The sequence below is a fragment of the Malaclemys terrapin genome, chromosome 2 (assembly GCF_027887155.1).
Source record: "Malaclemys terrapin pileata isolate rMalTer1 chromosome 2, rMalTer1.hap1, whole genome shotgun sequence".
NCBI lineage: Eukaryota > Metazoa > Chordata > Testudines > Emydidae > Malaclemys > Malaclemys terrapin.
Genome location: NC_071506.1, coordinates 242,293,851 through 242,309,387, shown reverse-complemented (window position 1 = coordinate 242,309,387; position 15,537 = coordinate 242,293,851). Strand labels below are relative to the sequence as shown.

At 40.6% G+C, this 15,537-nt stretch overlaps 1 protein-coding gene across 6 annotated transcripts in view; it reads left to right on the top strand.

The window, feature by feature from the left end:
* The window catches only part of AKAP9 (A-kinase anchoring protein 9), a 206,306-nt gene that overhangs the window by 167,185 nt on the left and 23,584 nt on the right, over positions 1–15,537 (top strand). For all 6 annotated transcript variants that reach the window (XM_054020483.1, XM_054020481.1, XM_054020480.1 and 3 more), the window contains 4 exons: positions 799–951; positions 1,207–1,386; positions 11,279–12,373; positions 15,201–15,347. In XM_054020483.1, coding sequence (XP_053876458.1) covers positions 799–951; positions 1,207–1,386; positions 11,279–12,373; positions 15,201–15,347 — 1,575 coding nt within the window. The remainder of the gene's footprint in view (positions 1–798; positions 952–1,206; positions 1,387–11,278; positions 12,374–15,200; positions 15,348–15,537) is intronic.

Here is a 15,537-nt window from a genome sequence, read left to right as displayed (position 1 = left end):
TATATTTGGTTAGCAGACTGGCAGTGTTGGAGAATACCAGATTTATATGAGGGAAGACCAGGTATGCACTTGGTTTTTAGATTCCCATTGCTTTTTCCTTGCAATGGGGAAAAATGTGCTATGCTTACCTTTACGAGGTGTTGGAGATCGTAAGGCACCCCACCACCAGCACTAGCCTGCACACATTAAAGGTGCTTTGGGGAAAGACCTACATTATACCTTCCCAGCCAAAAAGCAAGTATCCTGATGGTAAACAGAATGGAGTTCAGGAAACTTAAAATGAAGGCGTGAACATCATCCACAGTCTGATGCCTGAAATCCTCTTTTATAAAAATGAGAATCAGTACAAATGTAGTTCAGTTGTGATTACAGAAGTATGTATCCTGAGAGAAATGATAAAGGGCCACATTCTGATAACACTGATACTGAGTCAGTGGAGTTACTCTACATTCACATAGTGTAAATGAGATCCAGATATGGCCCATTTAGTCTAAATTAAGAAATAAAAAGGACCCGGTCACATGAGCTAAGTGTAAAAATAATGGGTGAGAATTTCAAAGGAACCTGAGGGTGGTAGGTACCCAGTTCTCATTGAAATTCATTGGAATTTGGTCACCTAACTCTATTAGGCTCCTTTGAATCAACATGTCCAGTATATTGGTGAACACAATATCTCATTTGAGTAAAATTCTGTAATTTGCAGAAACAAAACTGATCCCAGATATATGTTGTTGTTTTTTTAAATGTGGCTCTGCTGTGTGTCTATTAACCCCTTCAATCCACATTTTGGATGTGCAGATCACAAACCTTGAAGAACAACTGGAGCAGTTTCGAGAGGAACTAGAAAATAAAAATGAAGAAGTTCAACAATTGCATATGCAATTAGAAATCCAGAGAAAGGAATCCACTACACGATTTCAAGAACTGGAACAAGAGAATAAATTATTTAAGGTAATTATCCAACAGACAAGATTGTACTTTCATTCCTGTTTACCCTGAATAAATTCATTCTGGGGTAAAACCAAGATCCGTAACTCTATTTGATGTCCCAAGTGTTGTACTGTTCAACATACAAAATATTAAAAATTTCATATAACCATTTTTTATTTCATGTGATCTTCTATCATTTAAATAATCTATTAACTGAAGAATATTCAGAAAAGGATACATGTAATTACATCACATATTATGGATTTTTTTCGGTAGGATGAAATGGAAAGATTGGGACTAGTGATCCAGAAATCTGAAGATGCATCTATAAAGGATCATTGTCTAGTACCTGGGAAACTTGCTCAGATCATGCAGGAAAAGGAGCAGGAAATAGATCATCTTAATGAACAAATAACAACACTGCAACAGCAACTTGACATCACAACAGACAACAAAGTATATTCTTTTGAAATCTTTTGTTTATATTTAAAGAACATGTTTACTTAGTCATTAATAGAATACAGTGCTGTAACCTTCAAAACTAATTACTATTTCTCAGTTCTTTTATAGATCCTACGTTCTGTTAAGAAAATGCATTAGAATTATTTTTTCCTGTATTTGCTTATATAATCATGTATACTTTGCTGTCTTTAAGTACTCCTGATCCTCTTGCAGCCTATCAGGATGCAGACATCTTGAGTTGCATCTCAGCATACTTCCTGAATTTATTCTACTGTCTTGTATATATGAGATATATTTAGTAGGTTGCGTTTTGGTGCCACCTGATGGATAATGCTTCATTTCTGAAATTTATTCTTTTCAAACTAATGAAGCTATGAGTTCACTGGATATGTGTAAATGCAGCCTTTCTGATCATACCATGAGCCATAACCCTTTCCTAATACAGTATAATGCTTGCGGGATCTGCAAGGATTTCAGGCAAGAGACTTGCAGCACTATACTGATAAGACAAAGTGGAATAAGAGCCATTTCCAATATTTTCTATACTTTAACAGTTCTAGCTTTTTGCTGCTTTCTAAACTACTATCAACACTTCTTTTTCTCCTGTAATAGACAATGGACCTGATTCTCCACTGGCTTGCATCCATTTTACATTGGTATAATTCTGGGCTTGTCTGCTGTCTGCATTAACAGTTTGATTTAGTCCTCTTTGTTAATGTGCATCAGCAGAGTGCAAAGAGACAGTGTGAGCACAGCAGGTTAGTGCAGGATAGATTCACCATCCCAACAGAGGTACTTCTGATTTAAACTAGGATAAGCATGAGGAGAAACTGGCCAAAGTTTCATATCTCCTGTAGAAAGCAAATTGGGTGATTTATTGTGGTGGGATTTTATCTTCTATTCAAATAGTTGTACACATGACTCTCTCCATATAAATGTTAATAATAAACATAGTCTCCAAAGACAAATATCCTTCATTTCATATAGCCCTTTGGTAAGTCATAAAGAACAGCTGTGTGTACACTTCAGAGCTGGCTGAGTATTTTGGATTTCATCCCACAAGGTGATAGTGGAATCTGCTTACATTGAACTCCAATGAATTGGATAGTTTTAATACATTTCAGTGTGCTAATTCTAGCTGTACTGAACCTGAACTTTTAATGAAAGAATCATAGAAATTAGAGGTGGAGAAGAACATCTCCTAACAGTGCAGGATTGTTCCCGTACTCTGTCCAGTATAGTTTTAAATGTCCCCAATATAGTTTTAAATGTCCCTCAGCACTTTCACTGTGAACCTATCCCAGAATCTAATATAACTTACTGTCAAGAAGCTTTCTGTGTATTTAGAGCTTCTGATTTTTTTATTTTAACCAATAAATACTGATAAAACTTTCCTGATTGGGGAAAAAAATTAAATCACTGTTTCTTCTTCAAGTTGTTGTCCCTCTCGGTGCTCCACTTCAAGTGTGTGTGCATCCATGTGCTTTCGATCAGAGATTTTTGTCAGCACTGTCCACCAGTCTGCGCCTGCACCCTAGACATCCTTGTGCTCTAGTCCAAAGGCATATAGAGAGGGGGCGGACCTGCCACTGCTCCAGTTCCTTCTCAGTTCTGTGCAGCTGGAAACACAGTGTGTGGTGTCTGGTAGTTTAGCTTTCATAGCTTGCTTGGTTTTTTTTTTTTCTTGTTTTATTGATATTATTCCTTTATTTTAGTTTGTCATTTTTATTTTTCCCTTTGCACAGGCTTTCAGGCCCCCTCCTTTGTTTCACAGTCAGGGTCTCTGCTGCCCTCGACCCCAGTTTGTCTGCAGCCTTCTCTCCTTGGGTTATGTTCCAAAGCCCAGTCTTCAAACCCTGCCAGACCTGCCACAGGTCCTTTCCCCTCAGTGACGGGTATTCCAGCTGCCTCCACTGCTTTAGAAAGTCTCAGATTCCATCAAAATGCAAAATCTGAGGTATTTTCAAGAGCAGATCTATGAAACTGAGGGAGTACAGACTAAAGTTGCACCTTATGAAGTATTCTTTGAGCCCTGTCTCCTCTTTGGGGTGTGAATTCCCCCCTTCTTCTCATACATTGGCCTCAGCCTCTTTGCACTTCAGTGACTTCTCTGAATCCAGTAAGCAAAGACCATGGGGCACATTCAGAGACTTCAAAGCCTTTCAAGAAGAAAAGACACTGATCCTGTGATAGGGAGCCTAAAAGAAAAGGAGTAGCCCCAAAGGCCAGGGAGTAAGGAGACCTAAGGTCCCAGTACAAGTACTGCTGAGGCTGCTATCTCCTTGGGCACCAAAATGCCAGTATTGCCAAAAAGGACTTCCAACATGCTGCCTACTGGAAAATCTTTCAACAAATAACCCCATGTGGCACCATTGTATCAGAATCCTCCAAGCACAGGGACTCCTCAAAGAAACTGTCCTCGACCCCAACAACCTTTTTTCTCAGACCACAGAAATAAAGAGTGTACAGACCATCCATCTGTAGTGTCTCCACTGCTCAGTACATTTCAATCTGAGGAACAGTGCCCAGGATTACCATTACCGAGCCGATTCTACTCTCAAGACCTGTGAATGTCAGAAGAGCCCGAATGCCATCTACTGAGAGGTGGCAAGAGGAATTTCCTGCCAATAGCAACATATCTTCTGGTGCTACCACACCCTGACACAAGAACTTGGCCACCAATACCAGCGCAGCTACTTGTACCAGTTTGACCACCAGTACTGACATGGTCCCAGTACCAACGCCTCTGGCTCCTCTGCTGGATGCTGGTATTTCCATCCAGGATACAATTACTTTTCCATTCCAGTCTCCCTCTCCTGCAGTATATCCAGAGGATGAGATTCCAGGGACCAGTCAATGATTGTTCTGTGGGCCTTTTAAAGAACAACCATGGAGTCCCTTTCCTTTAACTTATGCCCTGCCACACTGGGTTTTCTGGATCAGCTTATCAGGACCAGCTCTATAGAATGCCCTCACACAAGAGGACCTGCCAAGAGCAGCCGCCACCAGTACCCTGGGACTCTCTTCCCCACAAAGACCCTCCAGAAGAACAAGAGATGAGGGCAGAGGAGAAGACATTGCCATCTAATAAATCTTCTTCCTCACCAGATGAGAGAGTTATGCCCCCTCCACCATCCTATGTGGATGACTGCAATATCTTCCAAGAGCTCATGAAGAGAATAGCTAAGACTTTATAGATCCCCTTGGAGAAAACAGAAGAACCACAACACTCACTGGTGGAAATTTTGTATACCTCTCCTCAAGGCAAGTAGCCTTATCTGTTAATGATGCCATGCTGTCACCAGCCTGTATAATATGGCAAACACCTGCTATCATTTCAGCTACAGGCAAGGGGGCTGATATAAGTACTGTTATCAACCAAGGGTTGAAAGTATCTTTTCACCCATTCCAGACCAAAATCTCTGGTAGATCAACCGCTCACAACAAAGAATTTAAACAGCTGGATCTTCTTGGCCACAAAAGCTACTTTTTGGCTACACTACAGTTCAGGGTTGCCAACTATCATGGCTTGATGGCACAGTAAGACTATGAATTATAGCAAATCTCTCACTGCATTTATTATTTGGCTCAAGACCAGAAGGACCTGTTTCAAGCCCTCATCACGGAAAGCCAGATGATCGCCAGAACTCTGTAAGCTTCCTGTAGTGCAGCTGACACAGCATCTTTCTTTGACTGCCACCATAGTCATTCATCGAGCTTCATGGCAGCAATCCTCCAGGCTCCCCAAGGAGATACAAAATACAGTGGAGGATTTTCCTTTAGAAGGGCCCAAGCTCTTCAGTGAGGCCACAGATGAATCCCTACACTCTCTCAAAGACTCTGCAGTCTCTGGGCATCTACATCCCTGCATCAAAAAGAAAATATAGCAAGTCACAGTGGTCTCACCAGTTCAGTATCCAACCTCCTCAAGACTGCCAGAACCATCTAATAAGAGGTCCATATTCCACAAAAAGGGCCCATCATCTGCTGTTTCCTCGCAGTCAGCGACTTCTTCCAAGCAGCCATTTTGATGCTTTACTGAGGCCACGAATCACTGCACTGTATGGATCTATGCTGCATTGTCCTACCCTCCACCCACCCTAGGGGATTGCCTCTCCCATTTCAGACCTTCCTGGGAGCATATAATGTCAGACAGATGGATACTAGAAATAGTTTTTATCTGGTTACACTATCCAGTTCAACTCCCTCCTACCCCCGCCTCCACATCCCTTTTCAGTGACCCTTCTCAGAAGGGTCTCCTAATCTCTCTTGCTTCTGGGGGGCAATCAAACCTGTTCCTTCCAACTTGATTAGAAAGGTTCTACTCCAAATACTACTTGTGCTTAAGAAAAAAGGGGATGGAGACTGATTCTGGATCTCAGGACTCTGAACACAGTCATCCAGACACAGCAATTCGGGATGCTAGTGCTAGCAGCAATAATTCCATCATTAGCTCCAGAGTACTGGTTTGAGGCGCTCAACCTCCAGAATGCATATTTCCATATAGCTGTGCATTCAGCTCACAGACCTTCCTACAGTTTGTCATTGGTAATCACTGCCACCAGTACTAAGTTCTTCTGTTTGGTCTTTTGACTGCATCGAGAGTCTTCAGAAAATACCATAGCAGACACCCTGAGCAGACATTTCAACCAGGACCATGAATGGGAGCTGAACAATCTGGTCTTTGAGGAGATTTGTCTTGCCTGGGGGCTTCCCAGAGATAAACCTCTTCACGACACTGTCTACCTTGAAATGCTGGTGTTTCCGTGTGGCTCAACTACTATATCAATCAGAACATTCAGTTACCAGTTGTTTTTATCCCAAACCTCATACTTCAAGGGAAGAAGCCTGTTTTCATACTCTGGATGTGAGAACAGCCCTTGCTTTCTAGCTCGATAGGACTAAGCCATTCAGAGCTTCTCCTAGACTCCTAGTTTACGTCACAGAGAGAATGAAGGGATCATCAATTTCCACCCAAAAATGAATAGTTTGTAGCATGTTACAAAGCTTCCAGAGTGCATCCTCCACCTACAGTGACTGCCCATTCCACCAGGGTGCAATTCACCTCTATAGCCCTACTTAAGAACACACCTATCACAGATATTTGCAAAGCTGCCACATGGGCATCTGTGCACACGTTTTCCCAGCACTATGTTCTCAGGCTTGCTTCTAGGGCAGATGCAGCCTTTGGCTAGGCTGTTCTCTGATGTGTACTAAGTCCATCTGCTCAGCATCCGCCATAGCTGGGGCACTGCCCAGGAGCCACCTGAAGTTCAGCACCCATTGAGACAACATGTTAAAAAAGGGGAGTTTACTTACCTATATAGTAACTGGAGTTCTTCAAGATGTTTTGTCCCTGTGGGTGCTCCACTGCCTGCCCTCCTTCCTCTCTGCTTTGGAGGTCTTACCCGTGGACTTTGTGGTAGAGAAAGAACTGGAGTGGCTAGAGCAGGTCCTCCTTTCCCTACGTGCCCTTGGACCCAGAGCATGAGGATGTATAGGGTGCAGGCATGGGCCCGCAGACACTGCTGACAGAACTCTCTGATTGAAACTGCATGGGCATACACACACTTGAAGTGGAGCATGCTGAGGGACAAATATCTTAAAGCACTCCAGTTACTGTACAGGTGCTCGCTTTATCAAATGAACACCAGAAAACCCCCAGAAATGGTTACTTGTGTCTAGGGGCTTATCTGCATAGAACAGGAATGCAGACTATAGGGCTATGATTTCTAAAGCGCTCTAATGTGTGTTGTTCATTAACTGGTCCATATAGAACCTATTAGGTTCCCTACTTTAACTAGTGCTGTTAGAAAGAGTACTAAGTTAAAGTGCTCTAGGGAACATTACGAAGAGATTAGTCATTATAGTACAGGAGTAATGAGTAGTGTACATTACTCATTACAGTATTTACAAACAAAAAGCCCCGAAAAAGACTGATTTTTTTGAGCTATGTAAAATTCAAAAATTGCTCAAAAATAACCCCCAAAATGAAGTTGTTAAATCTCGAAAAACAGAAGCCTTGCTCAGATTCAACCTATATTATCCCTTTCTTAATTTCATCCCATCACTCTTAGTTATATTCTCTAGCATGTTCAATAATTCCCTTCTCTCCTTGGTGCAAGATATAGATATAAATAAGACTAGACCTTAGATCAGTATTTCCCAAACAATGGCTTCTGACCTGCCAGTGGATCACATAAAGGTTCTAGGAGGGTTGTGGGCCCAATGCAGAGGGGAGGCCCCCCACCCTGCACTTACTCTGCAGCGGTGGCTCCTGTTCCATAGGGCGGCTGGGTTAAACCAGATTGCAATGCCACTCACTCAAATTTTGCCCAGTTGTCCTTCTGTCATGATGGAAGGGTGGCTGGGCCAAACCTGAGTGGCGCGGCAACCCTGTGCACCAGGTTGCAATGCCCGGAGTAGGAAGCCAGGCCCAAACCTGTAGGACAGGAACTGCTGTTGCAGAGTGAGTGTGAGACAGGCTCGCCCTTCAAACCCCCGCTCCCCGCTGGGGCCTCCCCACCTAAACGAGCCGGTATTAGGGTTGCGGGGCCAGGGCGGAGGGTGTTGCTGCAGGTGGCCAGTGCCCTCTCAGCGGGGCAAGGATGAGGAGGAGGTGGCAGTGGAGAAGGAGGACACTAGCCTATGATTTTGTATGCACCTCCCTTTCCAAAGATGGACCTTGTGCTGGTCACAAAATCAGGCAAAATGCAGTTGTTGGGTCGGCTTGCTAAAAAGTTCAGGAACCACTACTTTAGATCAATCCCTTCATTACTCTTCTAGACCTCTTCCTCCCTTCAGTGTTTGTTCTGTTTTTACAATCACTTTCTTTGTGGTCTTTCACCAACTTTCAGTCTATTTGACTAATTGCATATTATACTCGTGCCTAATTAAATGAATTTTGTGTGCAGGATTTCTTGATACTGTGTGAATGCTTTACTAAAATTCAAATGTAATTCTGTGGTAAACCAATCAAATGTCTACAGCATGATTTCTTCTTTATAAACCCAAACTGCTTGTTACTCATGGTTGCATTATCCACTAAAAGAGAAATGATTTTTTTTTGCTCAACAGTTTTACTGGGGTCAGAAATGAAACATACTAGGTAGAAATTGGCAGGATCACTCTTCTTTTGTTTTTTTGGAAATCAGTACCTCAGTTGCTTTTCTTCAGTCTTCTAGGATTTCTGCAATTCTCTGAGACTTTCCAAAAATATGTTAATTGGAAAATGTATTTAACATATTAGTTAGGATGCAAAATTGGCCCTACTGATTTATATATGCTCACATTTTCCAAGTAACCTTGCTTTTTGCCATTTTTATAAGATCATTTTACAACTTTACAATTTTCCTAATTGTCTAAATGTATTGAAGGGTAGAGAGCAAAGGGAAATTCAGCAGTTTAATATTTTGTAGTCATTAATTTTATCCCCAACTTTCTTTATGAGCTGACCTATTTTCTCTTTAGTGGGCTTTTTGCTCCTGATATTCTTCTGAAAGCCCTTTTTACTCTGTGAAGTACTTTGGCTATCATTAACTCATTGTTTGTTGCTATCCTTATCTTTTCTATACAAGTATTGACTGACTGAATATTCTTGTTTGCCTGCCTGCTACTTTTCCATTTCCAGTACAGACTTTTTTTTAACCTAAGATATTTGATCAATTCCATTGATGAAGCCATATTGACCACTTCTTGTTTCTCTCATCCTTATTCCTCTTACTCTGGTGCACCTGTATTATGTGTGTTTGAGGGTCCTCCAGCATTCTTCTACACTTGTGGAATGAGAAGTTTCTCCCACTGTACATTGCATATTATATTCTTAATTCTCCAAAACTTATCCTCTTGAAATCTTATACTCTTTTATTACTGCTGCTGTTGGTGAACTCTTTCCTTATTCTGGTAAATTTTTATGTTCACTGATCCCAAATTTCCCTTTTCTTCTCTTATTCAAGCTCAGAAAGAAGTCAGTCTCTCTTTTGATCATATTCTCTATTATCTGCATCATAAAGTCATCCTCTTCAGTGAGGACATATTGGGCTGTTTCCGTTACTCAACTAATTTCTAGGTAGTTAAGAATATGAATCTGGTAACTTCAGATATCATGAGTTAGTCCAGAACTGTATTGTTTTGCTCTCCTTGTATCATCACAAATCTCTTTGTTGCTGAATTGTTTTGACAGCCTTATAGATTCTTTTGACAAATAGTGCCACATCTCCATCTCTCTCTTCTTTCAATTACATTTTTGTACAAAATAAATTACTTCATTACAAGTGGCTTGCACAGAATATATATACCGGTACATATATAAAGAAAAGAAAATCTATATCATATTTGTGCTTAATAATATCAATATAGTTAAGGGCCTGTTTGCATTTCCATTATAAATCCATTATATTTCACATTCCATATAAAAATCCAATGAATATTTTAAGTGGTAGAGCCAATATAGCTTTATCTGAATATCACTAGATGAATGTATATTTGGAAAGGGGAGCTGCTTCTTTTTAATGGTGAAGAAATACAGTATCTGACTAATCTAGTTGAATATAGTATCTAACTTGTGTATGCTAGGACCCTCAGTCTTGAAACTGTTATTTTCAAGACTGAGGGTCCACACTTTTTTAGAGAGAGGGAGATTATTTGTGGAATATACTGCAAGATGATTTCTCTGAAGGTAATATGATTCCAAGAACCTTAGGGCTTGGTTACACTTGCGAGTTAGAGCGCATTAAAGCAACCCAGGGTGCCCTAGCTCATTACCCGTCCACACTGGCAAGGCATGTAGAGTTCTCTGAGTCCAGGGCTAGAGCGCTCCTGGTAGTCCACCTCGGCGAGAAGATTAACACTTGGTGCACATTGGCTGAAATGCCTGGGTGTCAGTGTGAACGAGGTGTTGCATTACTGCGCTCTGATCAGCCTCCGGAAAGATCCCATAATCCCCTTAAGTCAAGTGGCCATTCTTGTCATTGTTTTGGAATCACTGCAGGCATGCCGATATGCCTTTTGAAATCTCCGTTTCTGACAGCCGGCATGCTTATCTGCTCCGAGACAAAGCATTACTGTGGAATGCTGTGTGTGAGAGAGAGAGAGAGGTGGAGGGGAGGGGAGTCTGTTGCTGTCCGAACTTATAAGACAGTATGCTGACATGCTCTCAGACCCCCCCCAAAACCCACTCTCCCTCCCCACACATACACACAACACACTCCTGGTCACGCTCCACCCCGCCCCCCTCATTTGAAAAGCACGTTGCAGCCACTTGCATGCTGGGATAGCGACCACAATGCACTGCTCTCTGTGGTCGTTGTAAGAGCTGCTAATATGGCCACGCCAGTGCGCTTGCAGCTGTCAGTGTGGACAGATTGCACCACTTTCCCTACTGCGCTCTACAAAGGCTGGTTTAACTCAAAGCGCTCTACATCTGCAAGTGTAGCCATGCCCTTAGTTTCTTGGGTGCTGGAACTCAAACTATGTCTAAGGCCCTGATTGTGCAAAGAGATTTATCTGCACAGACCTTACCACAGCTGGTAGTCCCTTTAATCTCAGTAATAATTTGCACAGGGGATGGATGTTGTCAGAGCTTTAGACAAGAAAGCTGAAAAAATATTATGAAAGCTTCAGCTTTCACATGTAGTTTTGTAGAAAGTGGATAGTTCAATAAGCTCACACCTCTTTTCCAAGTCCGACATGCATGTACTTTGATTCATGTAAAGATCTATGAGCGATAAATCATCAAGGCAATTTCATTTATTGCTATGACATTCTTTCACAAGATGTCAGTATGAATGATTAAACAAACTGCTGCCAGCAAATCCAGGAGAAAGCATAATCTGGTTGTTATATTAACTATTATAGTAACTATTAATTTCTGTCATTGACTTTGTAGGTTATTGAAGAAAAAAATGAGCATATAAGAGAACTTGAAGCCCAGATAGAATGCCTAAAAAGTGATCAAGAACGTGTGAAGAAAAACAGTGAAGAGGAAATAGAACAGCTGAATGAAGTGATTGAAAAACTTCAGCAGGAGTTGGCAAACATTGAACAAAAAGAACCTGTAGATGTTGCTTCCATTCAGGAGGATGCTGACAGTCTGATACAGGAGCTTGATACAGTGTTGGCAGAAAAAGAAGCTTTGAAGAAGCAAGTGGAAGATAATAATGTAGAATCATCCATGACAAAGAATGAGCTTGAAGAAACTAAATTAAAAATGAACCATATAAAGAAAGAACTAGATATCTTAAAGAGGGAACATGAGAGAATAACAGAGAAATATAAGCATTTACTGATGAAAAGTGACAAGGCAGAAGTAGGGGACAGGAGCAAAGACAAAAGTGAGAAACTGGAAGAAGCCCTGAATGAGAAGTCACCAGAGCTGCTAGAAAATAAAATCCAGCTTAAGTCTGTGGAAGAAAATACAAAGATCACCATCAGCAACATGGAGATAAAGCTGCAGCAACTTCAGGCAACTATTAAAGAGAGGGAATCAGAGTTGTGCCAGTGTTACAACCAAATAAAGGACTTGAAAGAGCAAGCCAAGGTTGAAACAGAAGAACTTAAAAAGAAAATACTGGAACTTGAAGAGATACTTCAGGAAAAGGTTGCTGCTGCTCTTGTGAGCCAAGTTCAGTTGAATGCAATTCAGGAGCAAAATAAATTGAGGCAGAGAATGCCGGCATTTTCCAAAGGCGCTGAAGAAGCAAACAAACACACACAAACAGAAAATGTAAATCACATAGCTAAAGAAGAGACAGAATCAAAATTATCAGTATTAACAGAGAAACTTTCAGAGATGGAGAACCAGCTGGCAAAGATGTACAATAACCTGGAGCTAGAAAAAGAAAATGCAGAAATTGCACAGAAGGAGGCTATAAAAAAAGAAAACAGACTGTTAGAACTTCAGCAGTTACTAGAAGACATTCAGGAAAAACACAAAGAGGATATTAAAAAGACCCCTAAACAGGGAGAGGAGCAAACATCTGAGGTAAAAAATTGTATGCCTCATGATCTTTTGCTCACTTTGCCTAAGAACCAATTATTTTTATGGGAACTGTGGTGGGTGCACACATTTTTTAATAAGACTAAAGACATTAATATTCTGTTACTGCATGAACAGATTCATTCAGAGCTGTGTTAGATATACATACTCCTCTGAGTTACAAATAGAATAAAAATTGCACTTTTGGTAAATTCCACATTGATTTCCTGTGGATATTTGAATAAAACAGATCCAGCCTTTTCATGGGAAACAGGTGTTTTAAAAAACTAAGCATACTTTTCTCAATTTTTGTGAATATTTTCTGAAGATAATAAGATTGATATGCTTGTCATGAATCTGCAGATTGATTTTTGAGGCACTGGAAGTCTTAAATGTATTTTTATTAAAGGTTTAATTTGGGGCATGCATATTGATTTAGTCCTTGAATCACAATGGGTCTTAGGCATTGTGACACTCAGCATTGCACTGCCCAACTTTTAGGCACCTAAAAAATCACTGGAAATCATAAAGCTTGAGTTAGGTATTAGGCTTTCTATATAATGAAAGGGGAGAGAGAGGCACCTGAGAAAGCTGGCATGCTAGACAGGGAGCTGCCTAATCTAGTCAAAAGGAGATGCTTATTGAAGGGATGTGCCCTATGTCTTGCCCTCTCAGGTAGTTAAGCTAGCTGCAGGGAGGGAAGGGAAACGCCTTTGGTGCCCGAACCATTTCTTGCAAGAACAGCAGCGGTGTATGCCTAACTCCATCCAAAATGGCTGGACGTAGTGCCTCTATTATAACCTTTAGCCCTGTGTTAAAGTACTCACCCAGGATGTGTAAAGCCCAGTTTCAATTCCCCATGCTACCTGATGGGGAGAAAAGATTTGAATAGAAGTCTTCCTCCTCTCAGGAAACTCTCTTAACCACCACTGTATTAAGCCTAAGTCACTTTGTGGTATTGGGCCCTAGTTATTTGTATATATTGCAGTGAAATACAAGCAGGTATAATCCACTCAAAGGGATTCTTCTAACAAAGTTCTCTGTACATATATAACCAAGGGCATATCACTATCTGATCTATCCATTCATACAATCCCCATTATCATAGTATCAGAGCAACTCACAATCCTTAATATATTTATCCTCACAGCACCCCTCTGAGGGGAGGAAGTACTATTATCCCATTATATGGATGGGGCAAAGAGGCTAAGTTCCTGTGTGATCTTGAGCAAATCAATCTGTGACAGAACAGGGAACTGAACCTGGATCTCCCCAGGTCTCAAAATGAATGAATACATAAATAAATAAATAAATATATCCACTATACAGACCATCTCTCCTTTCTTCAAGAGGAGTCGTCCCCCTACTTCCTCTCCAGGCAGTCCGAAAAGCTAGTCTTTCTACCCAAATCCCATTCCAACTCCTGTCTAAGATAGTCACTTCTTACAACTATTAAAATGGTATGAATTCAACAATTACACATTTTTAACATTGCAACAACGGTTCAATGCTATTTGCTTTTAGGAAACAATGTTCTATTTGAATATTAAATTAGCAGTGTTACTCCATCTGTATTTGGAATGAACGGGCATGAAAACCCATGTAGCTGAAGTAAGCTGATCTCACAAAAGTATAATGTAAATTCCAATTTAGGATGCTCTTATAACGTAAATAACAAAGGCACTAGAGCTTGGTCCTGCTTTGGATGATTTAGTTTCCTTGCTCTTATCTAATGCCAGGAAAGCATCTTCATTGCACAGATACCTGCTTTCCAGTTTTGACTTGTTAACATGATCAATTTTAACTTCATTGTCAATGCCATTTATTAAAATTATGGAAGCCAAATTCAAAGAAACTTAGTGTTTTATCCTTGTCTCCTCATCTAATAATAGTGAGGTTGTGACAGATCCTATGGCTTGCCACATTCTAGGCCTGCTGCTTAATGTCTGAAATTTCCCATTCCATGGATCAGATTTAGAGGTGAAGTATATGGGGGTTAAATTACACATCTATGTAATTCATATGCCTAGGACGCAAAAAGACAGTCATAGTAACAAACACAGCCAACAAGAGGATTAAGAAGGGGTAAAAAAGTGCATGTGGTTTGAAAGAGATTCCTTTTTCTCTTACACCTTTTTACACCCTCCTTTGGTAGCTTTCTGCAATAACCCTGGCCTTATACCTCTTCAATGTTTAACTTATGCCAATTTATGTTCACACATCTATCACCAGTTATGTCACTTGTTAATTTGACCCTCTGAGTCAAAGTTGAGTTGAGTGTTATCTTCCATTTTCCAAGGCAGAGATTGTATGTTCTGTAGCTAGCAATTTAATGAAAACCTCAGCTTTGCTGCTGAAAGTCTGAAGTTCACAGATATGGAATGCAGGGTCTGGACCACAGATGCTAAAACCTTTTGTACAAATGCTATTGAAATAAGGTCAGAACTTTAAAACTTTATGGTGTCTAGCAGACTTCATTTTCCAGAGGCTTACTGTTTGTTCCCATCCCTGTTGCTGCCTTTTAGTATATTAGTGTTTTTTCCATCCTTGGCCAGAGAGCTTCCCAGAAGATTATCCTTTTCACAGCACTTCCACTTCTTTTTTCAGTTTGAGGATCCCAGTTAATCTAGAAAAGTGGCCTTTTGAAACGTAAGTCTGGGAGGTTAGGTTGGTCAGAACGCCACCTATTCAAGGCAATTGACATTTCTTCACCTGGCTTGGCTCATCTCTAGCTTTTGTGGAGTCGCATGCAGGGGTCAGCATCATCAGTATTTTGATGCCATTGTAATAGATGTTTTATCTGCTACTGCTTATATTTTGTACTGACATGTAGGTAGTCACAGAACTAACTCAAAGTCAAGAAGGAAGTGTATTCATTGCTGAAAGTGAACTAGAGAAAATCAAAGCTGAATCAGCTGCTGCCAAGGAAGAACTGAGTAGTTACAGAGAAAAGTCAGAAAAACTTCAAGAGGAATTAATGGTAAGAACTGGATCGTTCCATAATTGTTTTATCTCTTCCAGTGAAAAAAAAATTCATAAAAATGACTGTACAGTACACATTGTTCATACATTTATGAAAATTACATGGTGCTGTGGACCAGATCTTTAGTTGCTGCAAATAAGTGCAATTCCAGTGACTTCAAGGGAGTTATACCAATTTACAGGATCTA